The sequence below is a fragment of the Diadema antillarum genome, unplaced genomic scaffold (assembly GCF_040938485.1).
Source record: "Diadema antillarum isolate AM-2024a unplaced genomic scaffold, OU_Dant_1.0 seq00001020_RagTag, whole genome shotgun sequence".
Lineage (NCBI taxonomy): Eukaryota > Metazoa > Echinodermata > Echinoidea > Diadematoida > Diadematidae > Diadema > Diadema antillarum.
This window is the reverse complement of record NW_027271855.1, coordinates 614,357-633,858: the sequence shown is the minus strand read 5'-3', so window position 1 is coordinate 633,858 and position 19,502 is coordinate 614,357. Positions and strand designations below refer to the sequence as shown.

Here is a 19,502-nt window from a genome sequence, read left to right as displayed (position 1 = left end):
TACTTTTTATAACTATACTACAGTAATTGTTGTTGTTGGGTTGTTTGTTTGTTTGGTTTTTTTTTTTTTTTTTGGGGGGGGGGGGTAAAGTATTGTTTCTTGTGTATATAATTATCAATCGCTGTTGTTGTTTCATCATCCATCATTTGACCCCTTCACATCTATTGTAACAATTTTCATGTTTTTTTTTTTTTTGTGGTTTGGTTTTTAGAGGAAAATAGCTGTGTCTACTCTTATTAACCCGTTGAGGACGAGACCCGAGTATACTCGGGCAAGTGTCTATGGGAAATGCGTGTTGTAGCAAAATCAGTCCGTCCTCAACGGGTTAAAATGCAAAATCCATTTAGTTAAGGATTGTTGTCAGATGATGCAGCCAAGATCTAGCAGCCCATGTCAAGTGAGCATAAGAAAGAGTAGTTGTGTCTTCATTGAGTAAGCATGTACACTTTAAAGATGGAGCAAAAACTGCAAAACTGTACTTTTGAGATTGAATAGGGGAGGGCTGGCACAATGAATCCTAAAATAACACTATTGAAAGCAGAATGTTTCTCATACCCCACGAAAACTTTTGTGACTTTTGAAAAGTGACCATTGTCACTATTGTCATTTTTCACATAGAGGTTAGTTGATAAGACGTGTAACAATACCCCTGCGAAATAATTTTGCTTCAAACTTATTTTGTGTTAAAAAGTGATATTAGGGGAGTTACTTTTCTGTTGTGTGTATATCGGTTTTGTTAAACTTTGTTGAAAAAAACTATTTATCAAGCTAAACCCACCAAACTTTCAATACCCCATGAGATAACGACATTTTGAAATAGAAAGGCATATATACGTACTATGCGAATATGAAATCAAACACATAAACAATACTAAGTTCGGTCAACTTTCTTATACTGAGCCTATAACACATAATAATGTCAGCATTCAAAAAGATCCAATCCTCTCTTTAAGCTTCCATTTCATATTTTCTTCATGTGTTTCAAAGGAAGGCAAAACATTTGTCTTTATCTTTTTTCTTTTTTTTTGTGGGGGGGGGGGGGGCAATGATTTGATCTTGCGTATGCAGTTGTTTTTTGTTTGTTTTTTTTAAGGGGAGGGGGGTGCTGAGGCCGAGCATGTCGATTCAATAATCTTTAGGTTGAATTAGAAAAGGGAATTTCTGACGTTGTGGCTGGCCTATATAGGCGCTGCTTTCTCTCTGATGATAACGTAATTGTCATTCGCAATATTGCAAAGGTCACGTTGTCGTCATCCTCAGTCAACCCTTGCCATCATCAATGGTTGTGGATAAATAGGCCTAATCACTCTTAAGAAGTTAGAGAAATAATGAAAGACATTGTCAGTCGGACTATAATATTCCCATTCGGGTCCAATCGCGCCTTAAATCGAGTCGCTTTTGATCCCGATCGTGAAAGATATCGTATCTTATCTCAACAGCCCGCATTGCTTCGCGGTATTCGTACTGGAACGTATCAGAACACAGCTGCACGCACCAGATCGGGGATCTCGATCGTAATGATCGTGTTAGATCGAAACCAATCGTAGACTCAATCGGGACAATCCTATCGGGTCATATTTGAATCGGAGACCACATCGTGACAGATCGTATTGCTTGAAATAGACCAATCGTGACCATATCGCATCCCAGCGAACCAACACGTATTGACTCGCATAACCTCGTATCCAAACGTGAAGTTTCAGACGAGTTGAACAAATTTTCCACGATCAGTTACGAATGTCCAATTGTGGCGTTCGCAATGGATCGCACGATAGTGGGAACCCCGCTTAAGGTACAACTAGTCCATACGTCTGGTTCATTAAGGAATATCCACACTATACCTTGCTGAGAATTTTATTTACAGTTGAACCTCTCGTATCCGGACAATTCGGGACCAGGGCTCATCCGGATAAGGGATTTGGCCGGATATGGGAGACTCGATGCTTTATACATGTACATGTACATACATGCACATGTACTGATGTAGCCCATTGTAGTATAGTCAGGTATCCTATTACCGAACGGTATCCTAATTAACGAACGCGTACTTTGTCAATGGAGCGCGTGCAACATCTCGAATACGCATTCATTGCACTACGCGCTGTTATCTCACAGGGGAAGCCAGTGCCGAAAATTGCTAAACTGCAGCAAAAAACAAAACAAAATGTAATTTACCTCAAATTTACGTAACAATTGCTAGAATTTCGATGTTCGTTGTCCTGCGTTAATAAACATTGACCGAAAATACAATGTACAATTTTCCCCATACAGAGGGCGCATGTTCGGTAATAAAATACGATTTGCGTCGGTAAATAGAAACAACTTTTGTGGAAGGGTTATTTGAAATACGGATTTTTTCTAGAAGTTCGCTTATTTTTCAAGTATTTTCGTTACAGCTATTATCAGCATTTCAATTATCTATAAGGATATTTTTGGCTGAATTATTGCATAATGTTGCCCGTTTGGAGCAATAAAACAAAAATCGTTCGGTAATAGGATACACCTCCATACCACATGTAGTAATGTGTATACTGCAACCTTTTTTTTTCATTGTTACACTCAGTAACAGACCCCAAAATAGAGGTTCGTGTTTGCAAGAATGAAATCATTTTCTTTTATAAATTCTTGGGATGATTTACCTAAATAATTATTAAGAAATGTATCAAGTAGATCTTGAAAATAAACAGTACGAGTCGACGAAACTATGCTTCAAAATTCGATCATCACGGCTCGGCAAAGTCGACTGTAGGTCGCCATTGTTAGATGGTCTCCCTCTCTCTCTTTGTGTGTGTACTGTGTGTGAACAATTTTTGAGTGTTCAATATCATTCGTTGCTCAGCCAATGACTCGAAACAATGCATGTCTATCTAGTCATATCGACGGCTGTGTATGGACCTATATGTGGCAATGCGATATGAGAGGACTCGAGCGCATAATCTGTCCATGTTCTTGCGATGATTTGGGGATGTTTGGGGATGTTAAAATGTCTGAAGGTAAGCAATTTGGAAGGAAATATGTAATTCATGTGTGTTTGTGTAGGAGTTCTCGAGGAGTTGGGAATCCCCCTTTCCTCCTGTAATTATTTTTTTAAAAAATCACGGCGAGATTGCGTCCGTATAATAGAGAGATCCAGATAAAGGGAGGCCGGATAAGAGAGGTTCAACTGTATCTATTTATTGATTCACTTTTTTGTTGTCATTGTCATTTATTAGTACAGCTAGTAGTAGTACATGTACATGGAGCTGTAGTAGTAGTAGCAGCAGCAGTAGTAATTGTAATATTGAAGTACATATGAAACTATGAAGCCCCATCATTTATACACTGATAGAAAACTATTTAGTCTGCAGATTGAGCATGAAATGCAATAGGACTTGGCATTTTCAACATTGTTGCAACCCTTCATTAGAAGTTTGAAGAACTCCTTTTCTATAACTACCATTATTAACATTGAGTCCTTTCTGTAAGCCACACAAGCAGGGATGCCAAGTTCAAAAAAAATTTATGAGTGAGATTTTCATGACTCAACGTCTTGGCGCGCGCACATGCGCGCGAACGAGGGTGTGGGAGGAGTTAGTAGGGAGCTTTTTCAATTTTTAGCTCTTAATGGTGCGATCAGGTGCATACTTAAGTGACTATTTTTTACTTATTTTGAAAGACAAAAGGGAAATATACATTCAATTGCAACTATCACTTTAATCCTTTGAGCTATGCTCATTATTAATAGGCCCAAGTTGCAGACTTCACCCAATGCGTGAGAAAAATGGGTGCCATGCGTGAGTTCGTGAGACAGACCCTAAATGCTTGAGTCTCACGCAGAATGCGTGAGACTTGGTAGCTCTGATACAAGCTGCATACTCAAGGTCCATATTATTTAATTAAAGAATATGTTTTGTTTAGATGAGTGTCTTTTGGTAAATCAGGCCGGTTTGACAAAAGTGCAATACAAGTATCCTTGCTTGCTATCTGTTGTAAGCCAGTGTAAGATGTTGGTGTTGCTTAACTGTAAGAATTATTCTTTTTTTTTTTTACTCTTTGATTAAGAGTGCATTGAACGAAACAGTTCTAGTAATGCAGGATTTATATTTATTTTTGTTCTGCTTTGCTTTTCAGAAGCATACACTCTCCAGTCACAAAGTCCATAAAATGTTAATCAAAGAATATCAAGGAGCCAAAGAGTCTTTCTCCTAGTGTGATAGATAATTGAACATCACAAGTCAATAAAATATTTGTCAAGGTGTGCAACAAATCACCTTCATTGGTGGGATACCAAACTGGAATGTGTTTCTACCATCGTGTTCTGTTTTGTTTTCCCCCTCCTCTTTGTACATTCAACAGGGCGATAAGTCATTACACATTGACATCTTTGATCGTCTTCCAGTCCCATTTGGCCTTGTTAGGTATGGGGTGGCACCAGATCATCCGGAAGTAAAGGTGAGAAATTGTTCACTTAATTACGATAGACAAAAAAAAAAAGGGGGGGGGGAGGTGGACACAAACCCTGTCAAGCTTTTTAAGATGTCGGCCTAATATGTAGTAAAACAAATACACCATACCTGAGGGGCTCTAATTTAGTGACAGAAATTGCGTTACATGAGTCTGTGTTTTCTTTGAGGCTATGCTCCTCAGAAAATAGTGCTATTCCTACCACCTCTGAATCCATAATTTCAACTAGAGCCTCTCGAGGATGGTATATTTGTTTTGTACATACTCTGCTGACATCTCGGCAAAGCCTAATAATAATAATAATGATAATAATAATAATAATAATAATAAAAATAATAATAATAATAATAATAATAATAATAATAATAATAATAATAATACAGGGTACTTATAATGCACCAATTCCACATAACTAATGTGCTCAAGGCGTAGTAGAAAAAGTGAGTATTACGCAAACGTGTACGTGAAAATGAATGCCACAATGATGACGATGGAAACAAAAAATCATAACATACAATTCTACTGGACAACGGTTACGTACAAATGAGTCTTGAGGGCAACTTTAAAGGAGTCAACATTCGAAATGTAACGGATAGCTTGAGGCAACTGATTCCACAGGTAAGGTCCAGCATGTGCAAATGACCGATCCCCCCCATGATTTCTTCGTTTTTGGAACAACAAGCAATCCCCTAACAGGAGTAATGTCATCCCTTTTGGTCTTGTTAGCTCGTCATCTCTTCTTTGTTTTCTTGGCTAATCATGTTTCATCTCATAATTATTTTGCGCACTGTCGGTACTCTAAATTCCTCCTTTTTACTTGTGATTTTATGATTAGATATAAATACAGTAGCTGTTGTCTCTAGTATTATCAATAAATGGACAGATCAAAATTGTACTTCATTATCATAAAACTTGTACATTTTCCAGAATGTCATCAATCAATTTACTGCTCTGGCAGAAGGAGGACGCTGTTCCTTCATTGGTGGGGTGAGCATTGGATCAGATGTACAGGTCAAGGAACTTCTTGATGCATACAGTGCAGTAGTCCTTGTGAGTATAGCCTGCAAGTTAATATGATGCTTTATTTGTAAGAGCATTACAGCAATGCAACACATCTCATTTGTGGGAAGGTAAGAATAATTCAAAGCAAAGGCCACGTATAGTCTCCTGCTCTGCAGGAGCTCCTGATAGGGCCTACGCTTAACAATACTGAACAATTAAAGGACAAGTTCACCTTCATAAACATAAGGATTGAAAAAATGCAACAATATTAGTAAAACACATCAGTGAAAGTTTGAGGAAAATTGGACAATCGATGCAAAAGTTATGAATTTTTTAAAATTTTTGTGTTGGAACCGCTGGATGAGGAGACTACTACAGCTTGTGAGTCATATGCGTACAACAGTATAAAGAAAATATAAAAGAAAATTCAATATATTTTCACTTTTTTTGCATAATAAAAGAGCAATTGACTTGCCTCTTTCTAAAGGCAGGGAGAATAATATTACCCATAACATTTATCGGTAACGAGTCAGGGGAATGTGTACTTTTTTCAAAAGATGGAATTTTGTGAAATTCTCTTTATATTTTCCTTATATTGTTGTATGCATGTGACGTCTAAGTTATTCATACACTGCAGTAGTCTTCTCATCCAGCGGGTACTGCACAAAAACTTCAAAAATTCATAACTTTTGAACGGATTGTCTGATTTTCCTGAAACTGTCAATGATGTGTTCTACTAATATTGCTACATTCTCTCAAGCCTTATGTTTATGAAGGTGAACTTGTCCTTTAAATGAAAAGATGTGTTACTTTTGAGTCTTGATTGTAAATAAGTCTAAAGTTGGGAATTTCTTGATTTCTAATGGTAGTTTATTTTACAGCTTGGGAGATGCACAAGCAAATGCGTGGTGTCCTAAATGTTATTTTTGTTTTACATGTTGGGATTTGTAAAAGAAAGGTATTTTCATGTATGTGCAAAATGAACCAATGCACATTACACAGGTGCTATTTAGACACATAGCCTCAACATCATGTATTTCATCATTTTTTGCCCAGTTTCTATTTGCGCATCCCCATGTCTTTAGCATTTGTATATCATCTATCTTTTATAAATAGGGATGGCAAAAAGTAATCACCATCACAAAGGCATATCCTCCTTTATAGAAAGTAGCTGGGGATTATGCCATGAGACACAAGTCAATTGTCTCCCTATCTGCATGGCAGTTCCAGTTTGGCACATGCTTCAAATATTTTTGAGTGGTGGTATCAATTGTGGGTTCAAACGAAATATAACATTTGTGACTCCATTCTCTTGAACCTCCTATATACAAAGCATATATCATGGGAAAGCATGGAGAATGTTAACTTCCAAATAGCAGGTATTACATGTTCAGTTTATCTTAGTTTTTCATGGTATCAAGTCATATTTTCACTTAGATAAAAGTGTATCTCTTATGAACACAGCCACTCAGTGTCACTCTTCAAATTTCATATCAATATCAAGTATTGTATCAACTTAGCTGAGTAATTCTTATATATCGTACAAAAAGTACAATATAATAACAATAATGAAAATAAGGTCTTATTTACCCAGGGTAACCTCTTCAGTGTTGCCACTGCTCTATCAGAGAGCCCTGCTATTATTAATAACCTAGCATTGCCAGGTACCCATTTATACACCTGGGTCGAGAGAGACATTGTGGTTAAAAACATCTTGTCCAAGGACGTAAGCACTGGGCGGGATTTGAACTCGGCTCCTCCGATTGAGAGTCTTAAATCCACTATGCCACAGCGCCCCAATGTTCAGGTGAGAGTGTGTTGTTGAGATGCAGCACACTCTAAGGGTGATTACCATGGTGTTGTGCTAATTAACCCATTCCTTCTGCAATTCTCCAAGAACCTTCAATGCCCCCCAAACAAGATTCATTTTGCCCATCGACAAAGGATGGGCAGATTGGTAATCCGTCTGTGTGAAAGCAGTAGTGGTCAACTGCATGTGCCAACAAACAATGCAAAATATCAATTTGATGTGAGGATGTGAGATATGAATAGAGTGTGTGCTGAGCGAGCAAATTCTTTTGTTATAAAATACACTATAAGGGCACCCAAATGGGGTCAGTGAAAATCAAAATCTAGTGAGCTCAACATCAATTGCTAGTGTATGTGTGTATGTATTCATAATGAGTTTTGTTGCAAAATAAGTACACTACTACTGTATGTTGGAAAATTTTAATTACGCAAAAATACAATTCAATTCAATTCAATCATAGTTTATTTCCAATCAACGAAAATCAAAAACATAGTACAATGTATACATGTCATTAAATGATATTGTTCAAACGCTTGCAAAAGATTCATGTAATATACGAGACAAATTATAGAACAACATATATGTACAATAATAAAGAGGAACACTGTACAAATACTACGTGGGCGAGCGGAAAATAAATTCGATCATGGAAAATAGTGATCCACTAAAAAGCAAAGCTTGTCGGACGTGGATCGCTAGATAAATAATGAGTGAATGATATACTATTCTATAACAATATACATGTAGTTATTTTGAGATACACAGGTCGGGAAAAAAATATAGAATACCAATGCTATAGTGCCCGGACACTGTTCATTGAACCACGTGTACCGGGGAAATATGACAAGGACAATACATTCGTACACACATTCAATTACCCACACGCATATACACTGTTGGACGAGAGACAGTACCGAGAGGAGAGAAGACGGTAACAATATACAAGTCTACGAAGAACAATAGACGGGAAAGGAAAAGGAGAGAAGAAAGAAGAGAGGTCTGCACACAGAACACGCCAAGTGCTGCGACATCAGGACAGGTGAAAGCTCAAACATAAATTATAGCAATTTAAATTATCTAAGATTATAAGTGGAAAGTAAATGTTTTCTGAGTTTATATTTAAATGTGACAAATTTGGGGGAATCTTTTAAACTATTATCTAAATTATTCCAAAGTCTGGGTCCGGTATAAAGAAATGTATTTTGGGCATGTGCGGTTCTCATTAACGGAAGATGGAATTCGTCGGATCGTCGCGTGGGATAGTTATGAACATGACTGTTTCGATGAAATAAATCGTGGAATATTTTAGGTAAAAAGGTACTATTGTAATTAAACATAAACTGACCAAGTTGAAACACATACAAATCATTTACTTTTAATATTTTATGGTCAGAAAACAAAGCATCTGTATGTTCTCGGGTATGTAAATTAAAAACAATTCTAAGCGCTTTCTTTTGCAATAAAAGAAGTTTATCAAGTAACATCTGATATGTATTACCCCAAGCAAGAATCCCGTAGTTTAAATAAGGGAGTATCAAACTAGAATAAAGAGTTAATAATGCAGATGAAGGAAGATAATATTTCAATCTATTCATTACGCCAATGTTACGTGAAATAATTTTACGTATGTTATCAATATGATTCCTCCATGAAAGCTTGTTATCAACGCAAACACCAAGAAATTTAAAAGAAGAAACTTCTTCTAAGGGAGTAGTATCAAATGTTATATTGCCTGGGAGGCTATCTAAAGAATTACTAAAAAGCATAACTTTTGTTTTTTGAATATTTAATGACAATTTGTTTGCGTATATCCATTGTATAACCTTTATCAATTCTTCATTGACTGTTCTTATTAAGATATTTGGGTCAGGGTGGGAAAAAAAAAGATTAGAGTCATCCGCGAATAATATGAATGATAGTTTCTCCGAGGATCTGTGAAAATCATTAATATAAATAATGAATAACAATGGGCCTAATAAACTCCCTTGTGGAACACCACATGCAATTGTTTTACTTTGAGAGTCAAAGCCGTTGACATGTACAAATTGGGATCTTTCTGATAGGTAACTCGTGAACCACTCCAAGGCCTTTCCACGTATTCCATAATGAGACAGTTTGGCGAGAAGTATTCCGTGGTTAATCGTGTCAAAGGCCTTGGAGAAGTCCAAGAAGATACCTATTGTGTGTGAAAGTGTGTCGAGTGCGTGTGTGACTTTGTCGATGAGGGCAAGTAGTGCGTGTGTTGTGCTGTGATTTTCCCTGAATCCAAATTGAAAGTTTGAAAATATGTCGCAGGTTTTAAGAAAACGTACTGTCCTGATGTAGACTATTCTTTCAAGAATCTTAGAAATAGAAGATAATAAAGATATGGGTCTATAGTTATTGACATCATCCTTCTCCCCTTTCTTATAAATAGGAATTACTTTCGCAATTTTCATGTTATTTGGTACATGGCCAGTTGCAAGCGATGAGTTGATAATATGTACTAAGGGATCCACTATTTGAGGAATTATGTTTTTTATCAAATGGTTGTCAATTCCGTCATGGCCAGGACTTTTACCTTCTTTCAAATTGGCAACAATCTTTATTATTTCTTCTTTATATGTTGGGTCAAAAAATATAGTTTTAGAGTTAGGTGTATCTAAAAAATCACTAAAAGATTTACTAGAAAGAGGAATATTTTGAGAAAGATTTTTTCCAATTGAAGAAAAAAAGTCATTAAAAATTTCAGCCATGCCAGCGGGAGTGTTGCTGGAGGCATTGCCCCACCGAACTTCAGAAATATTAGATGAATTGTTAGGTGTATTCATAGCATTCTTTAATGTTTTCCATGTGTTTTTAATGTCATTTTTATATTTGCTTATCTGATTAACATAAAAAAATTTCTTCTGCGTACGCAATAATTTGGTGAGTGTGTTTTTGTATAAAACATATTTTTTCTTATTTTTTTCAGTGGGATTACATCTATATTTATAAAACAAATTATTTTTCCTATTTATAGATCGTAATATAGACTGGGTTATCCACGGGAGTCTTGGAATTTGCTTATATCTATTTTTTATGTTACGCAGGGGAATATGGTTATCGATTTCGGAGGTAAGAGTAGATATGAAATAATCATAAGACAAATTGACATCGGTAGTGTTGTATACAGAAGACCAATCGAGTTCTTTTAAACTGTTTTGGAGACTTGTAAGATTATCTGCAGTAATCTTACGACGCTTATAATAATTATTTTGTTTATTCAGTTTAATTGGAACCTGAGCAAATATAGGAAAATGGTCAGTGATGTCTGAGAGGACGATACCAGACTCAGGAAGTGGAAGAACATTACAAAAAATGTTGTCTATGAGGGTAGCCGATTGGCTGGTGACACGAGTAGGCTTGGAAATTAATGGTAAAAACGAAGCAGACATTAATGTTTCTATAAATTCTTTTGAACTGTTTTGGGAGTTACATTTCATGAGATCGATATTAAAATCGCCCATCAGAAATGTATCTTTAATAGATATCATGGGATTTTGTACTAAATCCTGCAAAACTGTCAAAAAATCATTCAAATTCGACCGAGGGGGCCTGTAAATTACACCAATCATAATGTTTTTTCCATGTGGATTTATCAATTCAATAAAAAGGGATTCGAGTACATCGCTCATAACACTAATCTCCTCATGTATAATATATTCAAATTTTTTCGAGATGTACAAACCAACTCCTCCACCAACTCTCTCATTTCTATTTCTAAATAAAAATTCGAATCCGGGTAAAGAAAATAAATGACTGATATTAGAGTTCAACCATGTTTCTGTTAGCCCTATGATGGAGCAAGATTTATGATCTGGGTTTTCTAAGAGTAAGCGCAACTTATCAAAATTTTTATTGATACTGCGTATGTTAAAGTGAGCTAACAAAAATGTTTCATCAACTGTATTCGTGATCCGATTTTTATACTGATTTTCGGTCAAATAAACACACGATGGACTCTGGACTGGATCATTTGAGTCAAATTTATATTCAAATTCTTGTGCTGAGGTATTGTATTTATCGGATATGTAATCTTCATATAAACTGGAGATCATATTTGCATGATCAGATTCAGAGTGCCTTACTGTGTTATAGAATTCATCATTATTCAAAGAATTAAAAGCAAAGTTTATTGTGTCAGCCATGGGTTAGAATATAAAACATTCGGGAATTAATAACTGGCCTCCCGCCTGGTCCTAATACATGCAATTCTGAGGCAGAAATGGAACAGCTTTTGGAGCAGAAACTCTAATATTTCACTAAAAGTTATCTTTGTACTCAGTAAAATGTGAATAAACATGAATTTAGGCCTTGAATGCAGACACACTTGTGTACATTTTGGGAATCTGGTATACCCAGTTCCTGTCTATATTAAGTTAACACTACGGGAACCTAGAATACTAGGTTCCCAGAAGGAATGGGTTACAAAGGGTCTGGAGACGATAACTTTTTTCTCTTTATCATGTGACACACATCAAGTGAAGGTACCTATTTCCAAATTTATCTTTTAATATGGAAAATGACTGTCTGGAGCCTTACAGATACAGCTGTAAAGACAGGAAATAGGGTAAACAGGCAGCTTAACAAATGTTATGGCACAAAGATGTATGACTGCTCTACTTCATGCATTCACCTTGAAAACAATATCCTTTTGGTAAAGAAGAAAGAAAAAAGAATGCACTTGCTTGCCATATAGGTAATGAGAGAGGAATATACCCTTAATACAAACAGAAAGTCTCTTTACAACCTGATTGTTCTAGAGTTTAGGGACAGTCCATGTTGTTCCTCTTGTATGCCAAACATGAGCCTTATTGTAGCACTCTCATTTGAAAACTATTGGCAGTTTGTTTCTAATTCAGACTCACCTTGAAATCAAATGATGAATGATTATGACTAATTTTGGTGAAATCAAAGATTGTATAACATCATTATTTGCATTCGAGCTGTGAGTTATTTCAGTTTCTTAAGCTGTTGAAGACCAGTCCCAAGTATACTCGAATGGGTAGGTGTCTACGGGAAATGTGTATCATAGCAAAATCAGTTTGTCCTCAACAGGTCAATTAGATGTTACACAGAGGAGAGAATCTATAAAATGCATCGGTAGACCTTATGGTATCAGTCAAACAGATGTAGGTTATGAATGATACTTTGTATCATGTAATACTTTGATGCATATTGTATAGGCCAAAGTGGAGAGACTTCTAACCTAACCACACCACTGGCATAAATTGCACATTATATGCAGTGTACGGTTTGATTATCACATTTAGTGTGCATTCAATTCTGTATTGGTTGAATCTAGCAGACCATTTCAAACTTTTTCAACGATTTACAGACTGTGGCCGTAGTTCTTGGTAGAGTGATATTATACAAATGATGCACAGGATAGAGTGCGTTAGTTCGCCTCGTGCATGTTTCACAATTGTAAATACCCTCAAGTGCACTATACGCCTCCACTAACGCCACGAAATAATCCTGTGCATCATTTGTTTTATAAAATGGGTCGAAAATTCGAAAACTAACAGCATTTTTCAGCATTTTTCACGTACCTTTGTGGGTCAAGACGTCCGAAGATGTTCGTCCCAAACATTTACGCACGTCGCACTCGGAAATCCCGCACATATAAGTATGATGGGGGGTTGGGTTTCCGGACACTTAAGTTCCCGCATGAAAACTTACTTATTTTACATAGAATATGCACCCTTTACCTTAAAGACTTGATATAGACTCCTCATATAGGCCTACTAGACAACATACTCTGAAAACGGCGTAAGAATTAACCTGCTAAATCGTTGGATTTGCCCTTCAAAGTGACTCCATGTACGCATCTGGTCCCACAACGCTTGGTCTACTGTACACTGTACGTGTAGTAGTATGATACCTACGCCACACATGTTATGCACAAGGGAAGAAAGGCCGGCCGGCCGGCAGTCCGAACTAGAAGTTGTTTACAGGATTGACAGCGCGTATGCATGCAATTCAAAGGAGCCGCCGCGCGCACAGACGATCGGCAATAGGATTTAACACGCAGTGCAGTGGGACTGAGTAACCAAAGCACACGTGACTCATTTCAGCGCTTCCTATTGGCTACATTCTTGAACCCATTTTATAATAATCATTAAGCACACCCTCTCTTTCCTTCATCCTGGCAGAGCTATGGTGCAGCAAGTGACAAGTTGCTTAACATACCTGGAGAGGATCTTCCAGGACTCTACTCAGCAAGGAAATTTGTTGGCTGGTATAATGGCTTGCCAGAAGACGTTGAGGTATGTGTGAGGCACAAATGCAAGTTGTCTTCAATATTCTCAAACAAATGTGAACAATGATGTACTTGTACAGACCAGTACTCCACTATAGCCCCATTCCACAGAGATTTTCTCTCATCGGTCACTCATCGGAAGAAAGGTTTATCGCTTCCGGACACCCACTGAAGTGTATTAGATCGCCGCCCGATAAATCCGACTTGTATTGGTCGACTATCAGGTCAGTGTCAGACATGTCCTGCAGTGATCCGATGAGGCACGATCGTCCGATGAGGATCACGCGTGACATGTCTGACACTCGATAGTGGACCAACCAAGTCAGATTCATCAGACTGCAATCCGATACACTTCAGTGGGTGGCCGGAAACAATAAACTTTGCTTCCGACGAGTGACTGGTCAGAAAATATCTCTGCCGAATGACTTGCAGGCCTGAAGACAAATGAAGGTGAATAGTCTCCATTTATATTTCAGTTCAAGAGTTTTCGGCACTAATTCAATGCTACGTATGTGTGCTTCACAAGCTGGAAAGTGGAGATATATTGTTGGAACTCAACTGAGACATATGTCTTGCAATATAAAGCATCGATTTAAATTACAAGAAAGTGCAAACATAACATCCCCCTATTTAGTGATTAATATCTTAACACGTCAATTGAAGCAGAGACCATGATGTGGAGCGTGTGTGAGTGCATTAACTGATACAAAATTTGTATCCTACATGTTAAACATATTTCTTAGTGCCTTTTTAAATATCTAAAAGAGATTAAATAGTACACAAATGTCCACCTTTTGTCACCCTTTTTCTATTTTTCTCTCATACTTTTCATGTCTCTTTTGTGTCTACAGCTAAACCCTATGTTAGATACTGATACAGCTGTTGTCATCGGGCATGGAAATGTGGCACTTGATGTCGCAAGAATACTTTTAACTCCAGCAGATGTCTTATCAGTAAGTATGGATACAGTAGCAGATTTCTAGAATGACACAAATAGATACAAAATCAAATTAGCAGTAGACAAATAAAATAATGTGTGAATACTCAATTGCCAATAACTACCCAAGTATCCACAAAACATAGGCTACATGATGAAATCTTTGAAGGTTTCTGTGGCGGTAGAATGTTGAGTGGTAGAAGGCTTAATGGGGTGCACCACATATTCTTTCTTGGGTATGAAGTGGCCCTGAAAAGGGCCTACTCACTCCATGGTGTGATTTAGGGACTTGAGTGACATTATTTTGCAAACAAATCAGTTTGTCTTTGTTTTAATTTTCCCTCAAAGCTTCACTTCAACTGTGTAAATTACATGTAACATACGCAAACAGCATGCATTTAACATGTAAGAACAAACCCATCATTATTCTCTTCATTTTAATATCAAATGACAATTACAATAATTTTCCATCAACAAATCTTTATCATGCTATTATAGAGTATGCAGTGTGATAATATTGACAAGAAATGGTTGTGTAAATTAGTGTGGACTTATCACGTCAATTGGATAGTACATTGTATCATCTTAGTACCTGTCGACAGAAAAGCAGAATAAACACATTTTTCAAATAGCTGTCTTCACAATCATCAAAATGAAGTGGGAAAAAGGGAATTCCTTTTCTCTTATTATCCGCAGATATGAAGGAACCTACATGCTCACATGATTATTTCCTGTTTACAGACTTAGAGCTCAAAATACCTGTGCAAGCAGTTATACATTGTATTTAGGGAAAATAATTACATTGTCCATGAACATGGGTGTTTTGTCAAATACTCACATCACCAATAGCATTCTTAACTTTGACAACTTTGTCAAAAAATCCTCTACTCAGAGTGAGGACATTAGGATGCATGAATTCATTTAGAACCACATTAACATCAATTGTCCCAACATGTCTCCTGTCCAGAAAACAGACATAACGTCAAATGCTGTCAGGGCTCTTAAACAAAGCAAGGTGAGGCGTGTCCATGTGGTTGGGAGGCGTGGTCCACTCAATATCCACTTCAGCATTAAAGAGCTGCGGGAGATGCTCAAGCTCCCTGACTGCCGCCCCATCCTACATCCTGCAGACTTTGAAGGGTTTGATGCAATGATTCCAGGCAAGTATATGGCAGATGCCATCACACAGATATTCGTGTGGATTCTTAGAGTTATAAACATTTTACTTTGTTGTACGTGTAGATGTCAGTTCGCAGCAGTGTAATCAACGGCAAGTTCACAGTATGAGTTTTCTGAACCCTTAGCAGGCCCATTTACACAGCCACCAATAGTTGTGATAATTTGGGTCGTGATTTGAGTTGCGATGCAAAGACTGTTTTAGTGCCCCCACCCATACATACAGTGGGTGATTTCAAGTTTGGTGCTAGTGTATCTCAGCACTAGCACTGGTGATAAAACCGAGCTTGAAATCAGCCGGTGTTAGGAGATTGGCCTTAAAATTATAACATATTTCTGGTTGCTGGTGCTGGACTTTGTGATGAATGTCATCGGCTGAACTGAGCTCCACCTTCTGCGTTGGCGATTTATGTGCTTTTTCTCCGTTGGCTAACACTAGCCCGTAGGGATTATCATCTGTTTCATTTGTACACTTATCACTCCAGACACAGCTACATAAATCTGAGCCTGGGAGCAAAGTTAAGATAGTTGGGTTTTGGAAAAGGGATGAAATTTGTTGCATTTAAATCTGTCTTCCTCATTATGTGTCTACAACATAAAGCAGTCATGGCTATATCTTTTAATATTTGACTGTAATCACGCGTAGTCACTTTTTTGTCGCGCAATTCTCGCAGACTTTGTAGTGGTGTGATTCCAATACCTAGTGTTGAGGATCGATAATTGTGATTGGTATCTTTGCCTTTATCTGACCGTCGGTGTTTGAGCTCAATTTAAGGCAGTTGTTTGGGAGATAACACTAGCACTAGCACTGAACTTGAAAACACCCAGTGTGTATGGAGGTGTATAGTAATCACTCTGAGGTCGGCTGGCCGGGCGGTCGGGTGGGTGGGTTGTTGGTCAGAGTGTTGCAAAATCTTGTGGATCGAACTTCTCCCTCATTTTTTGAGCAATTGACCTAACATTTTGCAAGTGTGACCACTGTCATAGGTAGATGTTCAAGACACCTTTTTCAACAGTATCAAGTGATGTGTTGCCACAGTATTGGCAAATTTTCATAGAAATCATATAGAATGTTGTAGATTTAACTACTCCCTCAGTTTTAAAGCAATTAAGTTGATATTTGGCGCATGTAATCATTGCAATATGTAGTTATGCAAGACACCTTTTTTTGTGAGTGTCAAGAAATCCGTTCCCATGACAACAGTTTTTAAACAAATACAAAATTTTGTGAATCAAGTTGCTCTCTCAAGTTATTTTTAGCATTTGAGTTGAAACTTTGGACATATGATTGCTGTGTTATGTAATCAACACTTTGGTGAGTTCTGGTGGCAATATATCTGTTGCCCTGGCAACCACATTTTTATACAGATGTATTAGTGGAAAAATGAGCAGAGAAAATGGGACTCCATCAGGATTCGAACCCGAGACCTCCGGATTGCTAGCCGGGTGCTCTACCGACTGAGCTATAGAAAGTCCTAGTACAGTGTTCGTTCCAGAAACCCTTAATTCTCAAGGCTCGAATGGTCAGAAGCTATACATGTAGCAGTGTGTATGTGGCATTAGTGGAAAAATGAGCAGAGAAAATGGGACTCCATCAGGATTCGAACCCGAGACCTCCGGATTGCTAGCCGGGTGCTCTACCGACTGAGCTATAGAAAGTCCTAGTACAGTGTTCGTTCCAGAAACCCTTAATTCTCAAGGCTCGAATGGTCAGAAGCTATAAATGTAGCAGTGTGTATGTGTGTGACACACACGCACGCACTTAAACCTGACATAAACCTGAAGGGTGATTCAATGAGAATTTTTTTTCTCCAACAAAAATGCTCCAAAAACACTCCCTGCAATCCCATTCTTGTCAACCATTCTATGCCTAATGCTCTGGTATACCTGAGCACTGACTCTCAGTTGTCCATCTTTTCTGAAATAAACAGAATGAACACAAACAAAATTGAATCTCTTGTATTTGTACCTTCGTAGTAGCATACAGTAAACATATGCAGGCTTTTTTACAGCTTGCAGCTTGCATTCAGCAGAGTGCATACAGTCAATCAAGAATAACCAGTCATAGTACATTGTATTCAGTACTGTAGCATAAAATGAAGAATATCACAGTAGTTCATGTACTGTGTCAAGTAAAGTTTTTAAGACGCACGCATTGGCGGGACAGTTGGGTCAAAGCCAGGTCAGATGCCAAAGACTTGCGCTGCACATTTTGTCCTCACTCAAACTGGTTTTTCCTATGCACATGCAAACAAGAGTGCAAAAAAGCACATTTAACTCACACTTTTTCTGTGTGTGAGTGGGTGTAATGTGCTTTGTTCACCAATTGGCAAATCAGCTGAAGGGCTTTCTTCTGCCAGTGAATACAGATATCCTAGTCCCCTTAATCCCTATTGTTTCACCATACCCTTTCTGATGGAGTGAGACACAATGTTATTAGCCTGAGTAGACTGGCTAACTTACAAATAGTTAGGTCAAATTTTCTGAGTGATGATGAGGAGATGTGGCAAGTTACAAAGAAGTACCTAAGTACGTAATGATAGGATAACATTATATTCCTGGCGACAAATGGCCATGCTGTTTGCCTGAGACCTTGTGCACCGTGGAATTTTGGCAACTTGGGGGTTGGACTGCGGTATTCCTGAGGCCTCCGAAGCAAAAACATTCACTGTGTCCTGAGACTTCGAGCAGATGAGCAGATGATTCAGCAAATTGTGCATGCCTGATGTACATTTGTGTATGATCCTAATATGGCGGGCCATCCCATACGTACATGGCGGGCCATCCCATACATGGCTGGCCCAGCACAACGCAGCAGCCAGAGAGAAGCGATGGAAGAAGCGGCTTGGAAACAGTAGTATGTGATCTCGCAAACATCTTACAGCATTTGTAGTGATAATTTTTTTTTTTTGATGGCCGTAGTTTGCTCGCAATGACATCATATAGAAGTTGAAACATAATAGATGTCTGTCGCATGAAATATCAAAAGTGTCACATGTGCGCTGTACACACTTGAGTGCATTGTTGAGACATTGTTTGTCCTCTAAGATGGCCTCGAAATTGGTCATTAGTTAAGTTGTGACGTCAATGCATGAGGTCTATATCTCACGCCTGATCAATATTTTCATTGTTCGATGGCACATGTAGTTGACCGTAGAAAGGGATGCATGTACCGCTTGACTGCTTTAACACAGACGGATTACTAACCTGTCCGTTCTCTGTCGACCTGCAAAAAGAATCTCATATGGGGGGCATTGAAAACTCTCAGAGAATTGCAGGAGGAACAGGTTAACACGATGAGGATGCGCTGATTTTGCTACAACACGCATTTCCCATAGACCCCTGCCCGAGTATACTCGGGACTTGTCCTCAACGGGTTAAGCATAGGGTCTGTTCAAGTGCTTTCTTTCCAATCCGTTTTCTGTGCAATGAATGGGACAAAAGACAGGATGTACAACTCTGATAGCAACAACAAAACCTACAAAAAATCACACCCCCTAATTTTATGTGAGGACTCAAAAAGGTGGAATCTCAACAGAGTCAATCTTGAGTTTTTCATGTTTTCTGAAAGAGCTATTCTTGTTCTAAATCATTTTTGTCCCCGCCGAACGAGTTCGAGCAGGGGACTATGAAACGGGCTCTGTACGTGTGTGTGTCTGTGTGTCCGTCCATCCGTCTGTGCGTCCGTGTGTGATCAAAATGTTCAATTTGCTACTTCTCTGTCATTTATGAGCCAATTTTGATTCTGTTTGCTTTATATGATAGCACTACATGGGAGCTTTGAAACTTCTACACAGAATTTCAGTTGTGACCTTTGACCTTGACCTTTGACCTATATTGTACATTTTGCT

General features: G+C 38.0%; 1 protein-coding gene across 1 annotated transcript in view; it reads left to right on the top strand.

The window, feature by feature from the left end:
- The window catches only part of LOC139742778 (NADPH:adrenodoxin oxidoreductase, mitochondrial-like), a 107,609-nt gene that overhangs the window by 11,226 nt on the left and 76,881 nt on the right, over nucleotides 1-19,502 (top strand). The window contains exons 3-7 of the mRNA XM_071653296.1: nucleotides 4,336-4,431; nucleotides 5,371-5,493; nucleotides 13,432-13,545; nucleotides 14,390-14,491; nucleotides 15,443-15,635. Coding sequence (XP_071509397.1) covers nucleotides 4,336-4,431; nucleotides 5,371-5,493; nucleotides 13,432-13,545; nucleotides 14,390-14,491; nucleotides 15,443-15,635 — 628 coding nt within the window. The remainder of the gene's footprint in view (nucleotides 1-4,335; nucleotides 4,432-5,370; nucleotides 5,494-13,431; nucleotides 13,546-14,389; nucleotides 14,492-15,442; nucleotides 15,636-19,502) is intronic.